This window comes from Myotis brandtii, unplaced genomic scaffold (assembly GCF_000412655.1).
Source record: "Myotis brandtii unplaced genomic scaffold, ASM41265v1 scaffold456, whole genome shotgun sequence".
Classification (NCBI taxonomy): domain Eukaryota; kingdom Metazoa; phylum Chordata; class Mammalia; order Chiroptera; family Vespertilionidae; genus Myotis; species Myotis brandtii.
Window position 1 is genome coordinate 5,043,832 of NW_005367431.1, and position 12,664 is coordinate 5,056,495.

The 12,664-nt window shown below is 48.7% G+C and overlaps 1 protein-coding gene across 3 annotated transcripts in view; it reads right to left on the minus strand.

Annotated features, from left to right (window-relative positions):
- GRHL3 (grainyhead-like transcription factor 3) overlaps window positions 1–12,664 on the minus strand; it is a 34,655-nt gene that overhangs the window by 18,493 nt on the left and 3,498 nt on the right. For all 3 annotated transcript variants that reach the window (XM_014546901.1, XM_005875196.2, XM_014546902.1), the window contains exons 2-3: window positions 2,638–2,824; window positions 85–146 (exon numbers count right to left, since the gene is read on the minus strand). In XM_014546901.1, the coding sequence (XP_014402387.1) occupies window positions 85–146; window positions 2,638–2,703 (128 nt within the window). In that variant the 5' untranslated portion in view covers window positions 2,704–2,824. The remainder of the gene's footprint in view (window positions 1–84; window positions 147–2,637; window positions 2,825–12,664) is intronic.

Here is a 12,664-nt window from a genome sequence, read left to right on the forward strand (position 1 = left end):
GAGTGCAGGTGCTTCCAGCGCCAGAGATGGAGGCGGAGGTGGGAAGGGTGGAGAGGCAGAGGTGGTGGCGGGGGTGAGCCTCACCTCTTTCCTTGGTCGTTCCGGCCCCCGTTGGTGGAGGACAGGATCCGCTTCTCCTTGGGACCCTGAGAGGAGAGGAAGGAAGGGTTTATGCCTGGCTCCTGGGCAAGATCCAGCTATTGGGAGCCTCAGCCGCTCCTGTGCACTTGGCCAGGCAGGGGAGCAACCTTGGTCACTGGGAGGACCCTGCCAGGACTTCGAGTTGGCAGGAGCTCTAACCATCATTTAGTCTGAGCCCAAGTTAGAGAGTGGGAGAAATACCCCAAGATTAGCAATTAGAAATCTCGGAATGTTGGAGTCAGGTAGGCTTGGCTTAAGTCCCGGCTTTACCACCTTAAAGCACTTTGTGCTTTGGATAAATGATGGCACCTTTCTGAGACTCAGTTTCTTGATACGTCAGATGGGGAATGGTATCACCTACATGGACCCCGAATCCAGATTTCTCGGGTTTGATTCCTAGATCTGCCACATGCTGGCTGTATGACCTTGGGAAAGTCCCTTAACCTCTCTGTAACTCACCGTCCTTTCAAATACAGGGATAATCACAGTACTACCAGCCTCAGAGGTTGGTGTGAGTGCTTAGAACAGCACCTCGCACACGGAGAGTTCGACATAAATGTTACCTTTCACGATGATAATTATAGTATTGTTGTATCTCAGAGCATCCAGGTCACTTCTCCCTAAGGCTAATAAAGCAGCCAGGTCTCCAACCCAGGCTAGTTACTCCGACACCTGGACTCTTAATCACACCCCATGGAGGGTATGAGGGAAGGCACCTGGCACAGTGCCTGGCAACCAGTAAGAAACGGTAAGTGGACCACATGGCTCAAAGCCACGTTGCCAGTTTGTGGCGGAACTAGATCTCAAATTCCCAACGTGGTGCTCTTCCCACACTATGAGACTATCCATAGTGTTGCTCCGAATCCAGCGTGCTCTGGGATGGAGGAAGGGCATGTCTCACAGGATACTATATTTCAATATACCACTCCACGTGTCCCTTCAGAGCCTGTCCCCACCATTCTGGCCCTGGAAATGGCCTATTAACCAGGGGAGGTGGGGCTGGATTTTATTTTATGGTTTAACCTTAAGCTGTAAATACCAGGCTGGTGTTTAAACCCAGACCTAGAATTTTGGCTCCTATTATGTCCCGAAGCTGAGGCGGCCAATTCAAATGTCTCTTCCTTCAGCCTGGGCTAAATGCTATCAGGATGCTATTGGTCTGCTGGGGAGAAGGTAAGGTAGGGTAACCACTCCCCTCCAGGATGAGAACCAAAGTCAGAGAGATCGTTTGGAGCCTTCTCATATCTGGGACCATTTCTCCCCTTGACATCTAACTTTACAACAGGCCTTCCTTCTTGCGGCACGGTAGATAGATACTGCACGGTAGATAGATACAGTGACTTTAAGGACTTATTTATAAGATGGCTTTAAGTCTTCTAATTCAGAGCCAGTTATCTCTAAAATTAGCTTTTTGTGCCTCCCATCCTCAAAGTTGGGAAAGTTTCATAGAGCAATCGCCCAGCCCAGGAATAGCAAGAAAGTTCGCTGTCATGTGACAATTCAGACAAAAAGATTCTGTGGCCTCATGCACCCTCAGCGAGAATGCAGACTGTAATCCTCCAGCAATGTCTGGAACAGGCGGTGGACTGGGGGTGGGGGTGATGTCATATGTTTCATATATCTGTGATGGCTAACTGGTTCGAGCCCACTTATCAGAATTGGGAGGGCCTCGTTCCTGTTCTCAGTAACTGAGAGTTTCCAAGAGTCCAGGCCAAGGTCCTGGAAACTATTAGAGAATAATAAAAGACAGTCTGTCAGAAGGCATTACAATGCATACAATGGCAAGGGTATGAAGGACAGTAAGACAGGAGAGAGGGAGGTGATGTAGCAGGTTGGCTTCCAAGAGAAGGTGGGTCTTGGGAAGGGCCCTGAAGCCAGGGGATGGGTTCAAGAGCACAAGGCATGTTCTAGGTGGTAGGGTTCAAATAGGCAGGTGAGACTGACAGGGCAACTGGGACGACCTAAGGGTCAGGGGCAGAAAGAAGAGGCAGGTTGGGGGGTGTTGCTGTGATGGAGTATGGCTGAGGCCTTGAACCATTCAATCAATATGTATTGAATACTGTGTGGCAGGCAGTACGGAGCGCTGGGGATTCAGTAATGATCACAACATAGTTCCTGACCTCCAAGAGCTCAGTCTGATGGGGGAGATGAAGAAATAAATGCATAAATAGCAAGTTTCTGAAGCCAGAGTCAAGGATGATGACAGTAGTTGCTAAAGGTGCCCAGAGAAGGCTCAGAATGGGAGACCCAAGAAAGACTCCCCCCATTTCAATGAATGAATGAGGTGACTTTGAAGCTGAGACCCAAAGCAGAGAGGAGGGTTTAGCCAGGGGAAAGGGGAGGGTGCCAGAGAGAGGGAATAGCATGTACAGAGGCTGACAGGTGAGAAAGAACATGGTGACGGGCTGTGAGTGGCCATAGGCTGTTGAGCCATGAAGCCTGAGAGTGGAGCTGCACATTCAGTCAGAGCGAGGCATGCCCAGGTGGCTAACATACCATGTAGTAATCATAGAGGAAGCTCAGGGCCGCAACGCTGTCATCATCCCCATTGACTCTCATCATGGCCTTTGTGGCGGCCGTCAAGGGGTTTTCCAGGTAGGTCTTCCAGGCCTCGTCTTCATTAGTGTAGGGGAACTTCTGGAAGTTGACTGGGTCGTTCTTTAGCAGCCGCACAGACCTGAAACTGGAAGGCAAGTCAGGAGGGTCAAATGAAGGCTGTCCCAGAGGACGGTCCATGAAGGGTCAGCCTCAGGCATTCAAAGAACAGTAATCAGCCTTGAAAATTTGAAACTCCTTCTTCACCACCTTAGGCAGTTTGCCGGCAGGAGAATGAACTCCAGAGCTAGATGCTTTGGGTCAATACCAACTATTTCCATACAGAAGCTGTAGACCTGGGGCTTCAGTTCCCTCATCTACAACATAAAGACCATAACTCCAACCTTGCAAGCCTTCAGAGAAGGTTCGATAAGTGCTCCCATAGTAGATATTTATTGAAGAAGAATCAGTGTAACAAAGATGGGAACTAACAATGTCAAGCTGCAAAGAATAACATTTCCAGATAACTCAGCAAGAGTTCTTCTAAAGAAATCCTCTTCAAAACCATAGGTACGGAAGGCAGAAGACCATTCCTCGTCATGGAGAGAGACAGAATCAGAGCGAGGAAGCCCATAGGAGGAGTCTGATCTTGGGAAATGGCATTTCAGACCAACATGTATTGTAGGTTGTCCAAGCAGATGCTCAGATGCCAGGCACTGGAGTGGAATACTGCTTGGCACACCGAGGCAAGCAGAGCCTGGGCACTGTGCTAAGAACGTGGATAAATTCAAGGCATGTGGCCCAAGAGTCCAGCCACCTGGGCTGGAAGGAAAGAGATCAGAAAAGGCACTTTAAAGCAGGCAGACATTTTAGTTGGGGACAGACACCCAGCACTGGGGATTATATCGCTCAGAAATGTAGGGGGAGGGAAAGAGGGACAGACAGAATAATAACGATAAAAATAATCCGTAATCTTTTTTGAGCATTGGCCATGTTTTAGGCACTGAGCTACACACTTTCCATGGATCCTGTCATTTAGATCCCACAACAACCCTGTAAAGCAGGTATTATGATGATTCTTATTTTATAGGTGAGGAAACTGAAGCTCAGAAGTTAAGGATTTCCCCAAGCTCCTGGCCCAGAGGGGAGTCAGCTTGAGCAGGATGATGCTGTAATTCAGAATAGTGGTCTCGAACTTTAGCTGCATCATGATGACCTAGAAGGCTTGTTAAAACACAGATTTCGCCCTAACTGGTTTGGCTCAGTGGATAGAGCGTGTTCCCCAAGCTCCTGGCCCTGAGGGGAGTCAGCTTGAGCAGGATGATGCTGTAATACAGAATAGTGGTCTCGAACTTAAGCTGCATCATGATGACCTCAAACAAAAAACCCCCCACAGATTTCTACACTCTAGCCGGTTTGGCTCAGTGGATAATGTCAGCAGAAGGGTCCCAGGTTCAATTCCAGTCAAGGACACGTACACGTACCTCAGTTGCAGGCTCAATTCCTGGCCCTGGTCAAGGTATGTGTGGGAGGCAACCAATCAATGTCTCTCATCAGTGTTTCTCTCTGTATCTCCCCATCCCTTCCACTCCCTCTAAAAAAACAGTCAATTTCAATTCCTGGCCCTGGTCAAGGCATGTTCGGGAGGCAACCAATCAATGTGTCTCTCATCAGTGTTTCTCTCTGTATTTCCCCATCCCTTCCACTCCCTCTAAAAAAACAGTCAATGGAAAATATCCTTGGGTGAAGATTAACAACAAAAAAACCACCCACAGATTTGTGGGTCCCACACTTAAGAGTTTCTGATTCAGTAGGTCTGGGGTGGCTGAGAATTTTCTTTTCTAACAAGGTCCCTGAAAACTGATGCTGGTAGTGTGGGAGCCATACTTTGAGAATCACTGATATGGAACATGCTCTTATTTGTGAGCGAAGGCATAGAGGTGGGCAAGTTCTCTTTGTGTTTGTTTTAGAGCCAAGAGTATGTACAGGACAGTGGTGGGAAGATGGGGACAGCCAGGCCAGGAAAAAGAGCCCCAGAGATGAAATAGGCCCCAGTGCCCCCCTTTCTGGGTGAGCCTGACAGACTCACTCATGGGAATAATGTCAGCCGCTATTTACTGAATATATATGAACGCTCTCCATTCATTAACGCTGTTCCTTACAAGAACATTACAAGGTAAGGACCATTTGCTTCATTTTATAGATGAAGAAACCAGAGTCTTGGAAAGGATAAGGAAATGCCCAAGATCGCTCCGCTAGTCCATGGCACGACCTGGATTTAATCCCAGGCTTGTCTAGTACCGAAGCCACATACTTTCCATAAGCCACACTGCTTTACCGTAATGCAAGAGGGCAACAATCTTACATCAGGAAACCACTTTAGTGGTGGAATTTCAGGTGCTGTGGAGGAGGGTAGGTGGGCAAATCCCTTCCTGCTGCCCTGCAGCTCAGGCCTACATTCTTAGACACAGAGTGGGAGCAGCAGTCAGGCCACACCCAGGCAGGCCGTGGGCAGCAGCTCTCTCACAGGTTTCATCCAGGGCACAGTGTCTCCCATCCCACTGGGCCCCAGGGCGTGGGGCCTTGGGCTTTGAGAGTCAGGGAGGGAGAGGGAGCTGTCACACAAAAAAGAGAAATGACAGAAACCTTCCTGCTCCAGGGGTGCGGAGAGGGAGGCACACCCCGAGTTTCTGCTGCTATAAATCAAGGGCCTCAAGAGGGGGAGTTGAGAAGAGGCCCCTCCTAGCTGCCTCCTGGGCCTGGGGTTAGAGGAACTTATAGAGCAAGCCCAGGATGGCTGCCACCTCCTCTCCCAGCCCCAGGCTAAAGGGAACTCCCAAATCAAAGGGGACATGGGAGAAATGGGGAAAGGCCTTGTAGAGCCCACCCTCTTGGTCAGTTGGGACACCCAGTGTTGTTCCTTGTGTGTAAAATGAGTCTAATAAAAGCACCTACCATGTAGAATTATAAGGACTGAGTGCATTGCCATGTGAAAAATGCTCAGAACTTTTTCTGGCAGATAACAGGTGCTTAATACATTTGAGCCATTATCGTGCTCTGGGCTCAGCTTGGAGCCAGACATCAAGGTGTTGCAAAGTGGTACAAGATTTGGCCACCCTGTAAGTCAGTGGCAGAGCTGGGCCTAGAACCCCAATTTGTTGACTCTAGTAGAATGATCATTATCAGCTTTGATGAGCTATCAGTTATCTTATCCTATTTAAAAATTAAATTTTAGAAGTCATATCAGAAATAAAAAAAACAGACAATGTTTGTTGGTCACCTGGAAGGTTTTTCTGGCCTACAAGGGTCACCATCCCACCTGGCAGATTCCTTGACACACAGCAGCTGCCATGCCTTAAGCATTTACCATATACAGATAGTGTGCCAACTGTTTTTCTGTGCATCTCTTCTACTCTGCACAATAGTCCTGAGAGAGAGCTATTAGGGAAATAGAGACCCAAACAGGTGATATTACCTGCTCAAGGTCACTCAACTAGTAAGTGGTGGAAGCTAACTTGAACCTGAATCTGTTGGACTTCAAGATGCAGCTCTTAATCCCAAACTAGTCTCCTTTCTAGATGCCTTTCCCATCAAGGAAATTCCCCTCCTCTGGAATATACCGAAACAATCCTCTACTGCAAGACAAAAAGGGATTTCCCACCCAAAGAAAGCTGGAGGGGCTAAGTGAGAAAGCGAGATGACTGGAAGAGTTTCTGGCCAGGAGCCAGGAGCCGTAGTGTCTGGGTCCCAATGCCTGCTCATGCTACCAATCAACTTTATGTTCCAAGACTAATCACTGGCTTCTAGAAAGTTCTGGCTATGGATAAGGTTAACATTACCTTATGTGCCAAATGCTGAAATCCCAATATCCTATTCTCTTAAAGGTTGGAATTAAGGGTTGAGGGCCCAGTGGGTAAGAGCCATGAAAAGGGTTCCAAGAAGGAGTGAGCCCTACTCATGGGTGACAGAGCCAGAACAAAGAGAGGAAACCAGGTGACTCCCATCCTATGTGGTCACCTTCCTCGAACCTCCACAAACTCTCTGTTGGTGTCCCTGTCCAAGGCAGAACTCCTTGACTATCAGAAGGTAAACGGGGTGGGGTGGCGGGGATAGGGAGAGGACTTGGCCCTGGGCAACCTTCTTGTCAGATCTCCACCAGGGCACAGCACAGAAGAACCCATAGCACCATGGAGGGAAGTGGCACTAGAGCCATAGCCTGACAGACCCATCTGTTAAGTGGGTCTATTGAATGCCTTCTGTGTGCCAGTCAGGGACTCTTCTAGGCACTGGGAATCAGCCAAGAGCAAGACAGATAAGGCTCTGCTCCCACGAAACTTACAGTCTAATTGGGAAGACAGTCCATAACAAGTAGGTAAATAAGTTAATTTTAGTCAGTGATAAGTGCTGTGAAGAAAATTAGAACACAGTCAGTGATGGAGTCACCAGGGCTGGCTACTTTAGAGAGGGGCTAATCTCATGGGTTGTTAGGAGAATTAAATGCATTAACATAAGAAATGTGCTTAGCCTAGAGCCTGCCAGAGAATAATCGCTCAGTAAATAATAGCTATGTCACCACCATCATCATCATGACCATCATCATTTCAGAACCCCCAAATGAGAGTAAAGGGGAGACTCCGCCTGAGGTTCTTAAATTAACATCCTCCTCAAGCCTCCTGTGAACCAGGTTCTGTGTGAAAAACAAAAGAGACATGTAATAACCCTTGCCTTGACTTTCACATTCATTATCTCGTGGAGCCTCTCAACATGCAGGATGTGTTATTATCTCTATTTTATAGACCAGGAAATAGACAACAGGTGACCTGTTCCAGGGGACTGGCCAATGAGTTACAAAGCCAAGCCTCCTGAGATCTGGCCTGGGAACTGACTCAACACTAGACACCTTTCCATCAAACCACTAGTTTCCAAGAAGGGATGTAAAGAGAGGGGGAAAATACAAAATTCTGGGAGGCATCTATTTATCTAACCATCCATCATCCACCCCTCACTTTAACAAAAATTTACTAAGCTACTACTATGTTCTAGGTCTTGCCCTAAGCAAGACAATAAGGTCATCCCTGCTTTTGAAGAGGTTGCATTTTAGTGGCAGCAAGTCAGACATGACCACAAAAACAAACAAACAGCTAAAATCAGATAGGTGACGAAAGCTATGAAGGAAAAGAAGCAGGGGCGTGTCTGACTCCCCGAACTCTGGGGAGTGACTGGATGTTGGTTGAGAAAAAGGCTGGAGGGGAAGAGTGAGCATGGAGGTGAGTGGGGAGGACTTTAGACCTCCCAGATGAGAGGAAAGGCAAGATCAAAGGCATAAGCCTGGGACAGCTCCCAGAGCTTCTTCCCCTACTATGTGTCAGGTGTGAGCCAGGTCCTTTGCATACGTTTCCTTGTTTCAAGGAAGGCCAGCCCACTGAGGAGGAAACTCGAGTCTGAGATTTGATAATCCCTCACATTTGCATAGTGTGTTATATTCTTCAACATGTTTCTCATACATTTGTCATCACCTCTGATCCTGCAACACCCCTATAGATAAGGAGGGAAGGTATGACTATCCCCATTTGATAGCAGGAAAAACTGAGCCACACAGAGGCCACTGGCTTGTCTAAGGCCACCCAGCTGGTATCTCATGGCATCAAGCAGAGAGCAGAAATCTCTGGCTTCCAGCATCAAGAACCTTCACAAGGCTGTTTCCTCAGAGTGTCCCTGGTCTGGCTTCTCTTCTGAGAGAGAGTTGGATACAAAATCAAGAGAGTGGAGCTTGGGCATATCCCTGATAGGCCTCACTTCCTGAGGCCTCCTAGCCCTCGCTTGTGAGAATTGCAAACGGCACAAGCAGGGGCTCTGATGTGGATAGGACCTCTCCCCAGAAGTTCACTCTAGACCAGCCGTGGGCAAACTACGGCCCGCGGGCCGGATCCGGCCCGTTTGAAATGAATAAAACTAAAAAAAAAAAAAGACCGTACCCTTTTATGTAATGATGTTTACTTTGAATTTATATTAGTTCACACAAACACTCCATCCATGCTTTTGTTCCGGCCCTCCGGTCCAGTTTAAGAACCCATTGTGGCCCTCGAGTCAAAAAGTTTGCCCACCCCTGCTCTAGACCCACAGCATGGGAGGGGTGAGGTACTGGCTACGCCATGCCCAGCCAGATTCTGAGCCTCCAACTCCAAAATCCATCATCCTAGGCACCAGAGGGAACCTACAGTGGTCAAGTGGGGCTTCCATCCCAACAAGTCCCTTTGGATTCTAAATTCCCACTGCTTTCTGGCTGAGCCACTTAAAACTCCCAGTTCGGCTAAGTCAATGTATCTCAGCCATTAGTTGAAGCCTTTTGGCTTTTTCCCCCTTTTGTTAGAATCCTAGCAATTTAAGGTGCAAAGAGACCTTAGAAATCTCATTCCAGAGAGAAGGTGTGACTTGCCTAAGGATATAACAGGATTGGGACTCAAGTCTCCTAGCTTCCTATCCAGTACTTAGCTCAGTCACTGCCCTATCTCAAAGGCATCTCAGTGATTCAGAGATGGAAAAATAAGAACTCTTACTCAATTTTTCAGAAGGGGGAAGAAAACTCACTACCACGGGGGTGGCCTCAAGCCCCACCCAAGGAGATCCTGGCGCAGGACAAATCCAGCAAGTTGGACCCCACCGCCCTCCAACCTGAGGAGGAAGAGTTCCATGGGCCACCTGAGCTGGGTGTTGACACCCAGATACACCCAATGACTTGCCAAACCCTGTTGTGAGCCACCCAGTCTCATCAGCAGTGATCAATCACACTCGCTAATTACCCACAGGGAGGCCCTGGCACAACTGCTCACGGAGGAATCATTTTTCAGTCAACCCCATGCAAGGTGTTCCTGGGCATGACAGGAGTGCTCCAGGGTTCTCATGCTTGCCAGTGGCCCATCTGGTTTCTGGATGCACAGGTTGTGAAATGTGACTTGTCACATGCTGGGGGCTCCTGTGGGGGCTTCAGTGAGGAAATGGCAGAGCATAAGGCATGACTCTGCAGTGATTCTAGTTTCAATGAGATGGTATCAATTCATGTTATGGGGTGGGCCCTAGAGCTACACAGACCTGGGTTCCAGCTCTGCTACTTACTAGCTGTGTGACTTTGTGCAACTTGACCTCTCTGTGCCTCGGGGTTTTTTGAACCTGTCAAATGGGGGAAGATGAGAGTACTAACCTCATAGAATTATTATGATAGCTACTGTTCATTGAGGGCTTACCAAGGGCCAGGTGCTGACACAACAATTTCTAGTCATTGTCTTATTTAATCTTGACAACAACTCTGTGAGGTGTCACTGTTGGAAAATGCAATGAGATAATGCAGGTAAAGTAATCAGCATAGTGCCAGCGCATAGTAATGTGAACTATTATTATTATTACTAATACTTAGTGGGGTAGCCCCCAGCATATTGCATGGCAACCCACAGCCTCACTTTCTCCCACCTATGAATGGGATCATCTCTTCCTAGTGGTAGAAGAAGACCTGGTGCTTGGAGATGCCCAGATAAGAGGGACAAACACTGCCAGCTTCATCATCTGGATCAAGGTGGGCAAGTTGAGGGCGGTCAGGCTCCAGCCAACGCTTCCAGCTGCATGTAGATTAATTATATGCCATTTTCTAATTATACCAGAAACTCACTTTCCCTTTGAAAAATTCTTCTGTGGGAATTTTTCTTTTGTACTCTATTCTCCTCTTGGCTTCCTGTCTAATTTTCCTTTTTTATTTTTCTATGTTCAATAAAGTTGTGAAAGCAGTTGAAATCTACCTCTAAACCCAGGCGGCCACATCTTTACATTCATTCATTCATTCACTCACTGATTCATTCTACAAACAGTCACTGTAACAGGCCCTGTGCTGGGTACTGGGACAGAAAGGTACACACCACAGTCTCTGCCCTCAAAATTCCCAGTTCTTGCTGACCTCCTAGCAAGATTCAGTGAAAAGACACCAAATATTGGTGAGATAATTGTCCTTCAGAACCTTCACTAGATCATTTGCTCTGACCCTTTGAGGAGGCAAAAGGAATAGAGAGAGGGAGGCAGCCAGCCAGCCAAGATTATTTGTTCCATTTTACAAACCAGAAAGCTGAATTCCAGAAAGGAGAGGGAAGAGAAGGGGAGGGAAAGGAGCCAAGTTATTTAATAGGGTCAGGCCCTGTGCCTTTCCTTCTCATACATGCCCATGGGAGGTGAGTGTTATTACTGTCACTTTATAAATGCAGAAACTGACACTTCTAGAGGTGAAGGAGCTCTTCCAAATGTCACCCAGTCTGTAAGGGCAGAGCTGGACTCAAACACCAGAAAAGTTCTCAGCCTGCTGACTCAGCAACTACACTGCAGGTCAGCGGTGGATCTGGGAATATCCTGCCTCCCAATTCTCTGCCAGGACTTCTAGGCCAATGGTTCTTCAACTTGAACATGCATCAGAATCACCTGGAGGGCCTGTTAAAACACACACTGCTGAGTCCTACCCGCGCTGCCGCCCCCCTCCCCCCAGGTTCTGATTCAGTTGGTCTGGGGTGGGGCTGATAATTTGCATTTCTAACAAGTTCCCAGGGAATGATGATGATGATCATCATGGTCCAGAAACCACACTTTAAGAATACTGTTTTTAGGTAAACCAATAATTTTCTCTTTTAAAAATTACTTCCTCTCCTCCCCCTTCCCATTTCAAAAGTAACGTAGGTTTGTAAAACACAATGCATAAAACGGGAACAATTGGAAGTAGATACGAGAATTCACCTGTATTCCTCCACTCAGAGATCATCACCGTTAACAGTGTGGCACATCTCCTTTTTTCAATTCCTCTGCAGTTACAAGCAGGGTGGCATATTGGTGTGCAGCATCCTTATGGCGCCTGGGTTAAGATCCCAGCTGTCCTGTGAAATCCTGGGCAAGCTGGACGCAAGCCTCAATCCCCTTCTTTGCAAAATTGCACTTACACTCCCCAACCCTCATTGGATTATTGGGAGAGTTAAAGGAAAGAATGCATTTATCAAGCATTGGACACTGTGTCTGCAGTGGATTCCACGCTCAATAAATGGATGACTGTTATTTTTGTTTTCACCAGGTAGAGCTCTGACTATGCTAATTGGGCTTCAGCCCTGCGGCCCTTCCTCCCCCTCCTTTTCCTCGGTGTGGATTGCGGAGACCCTGTTGGCTCCAGGCACCCGTTGGGAGCCCTCACTGGGAGTGGCAGAAGCCTCCGGCGTGTGTCCCGCGCCCCGTGCCCGGGGTCGCCAGCGGTCGCCAGCGCCGTTAGGGTTGTCTCAGCCTCTCCGCCCAGGCCGCCTGTTTTACAGCCCGGGCTTAATGAGGGCTTTTAACTTTTCATTCACCACCGGCGTAACTCCGACTTTTAATAACACACCTTGTGCACGACAAAAATTTGCTCCTGGCAATCATGGTTTCGACCACAAAACCACAGCGGGGAGGCGTTCCTGGTTAACTCTTTCAGCGCTCCAGGCCGTCTGGAGACAGCGCTCCTGGAAATCAGATGGAGTCTCGCCGAGGCCCGAGGCCGCAGACTGGGAGGTTCTGGTCCCCTCCCCGCCCTGGCTCGCGGCTCTCCAAGGCTTTGGGGAAGGAGAAGACTCCAGGCGCTGTGGGGGCCCGGGCTGTGGACCCGGCGAGGTTGTAGAGAGGAATGCGGGTGGGCCTCGCTCACTTCCCTCTCCATTAGGTGGACCTATGTGCTCATCACTTCCGCTCAGAACTCTCATTTCCTCGAGGGGCAAGATGAAATAGCACAGGGGCGCCTGGCACACAGTATGCCCTCGGCACCCCTACACACAGAGCTCCAAGGGTCCGGGAGGGCACCCCGGCTAAGGCCCAGGCGATGGCTGCCAGGTCTGTAGCCCCGACGGCAGCCAGTGCGCAGGCGCCCACCGCAAGGGGAAGACTTCCGGCAGCGACTTCCCGACTTCCGGTGCTCCCCACTGCCCCAACATCCCTTCCCACCTGCTCT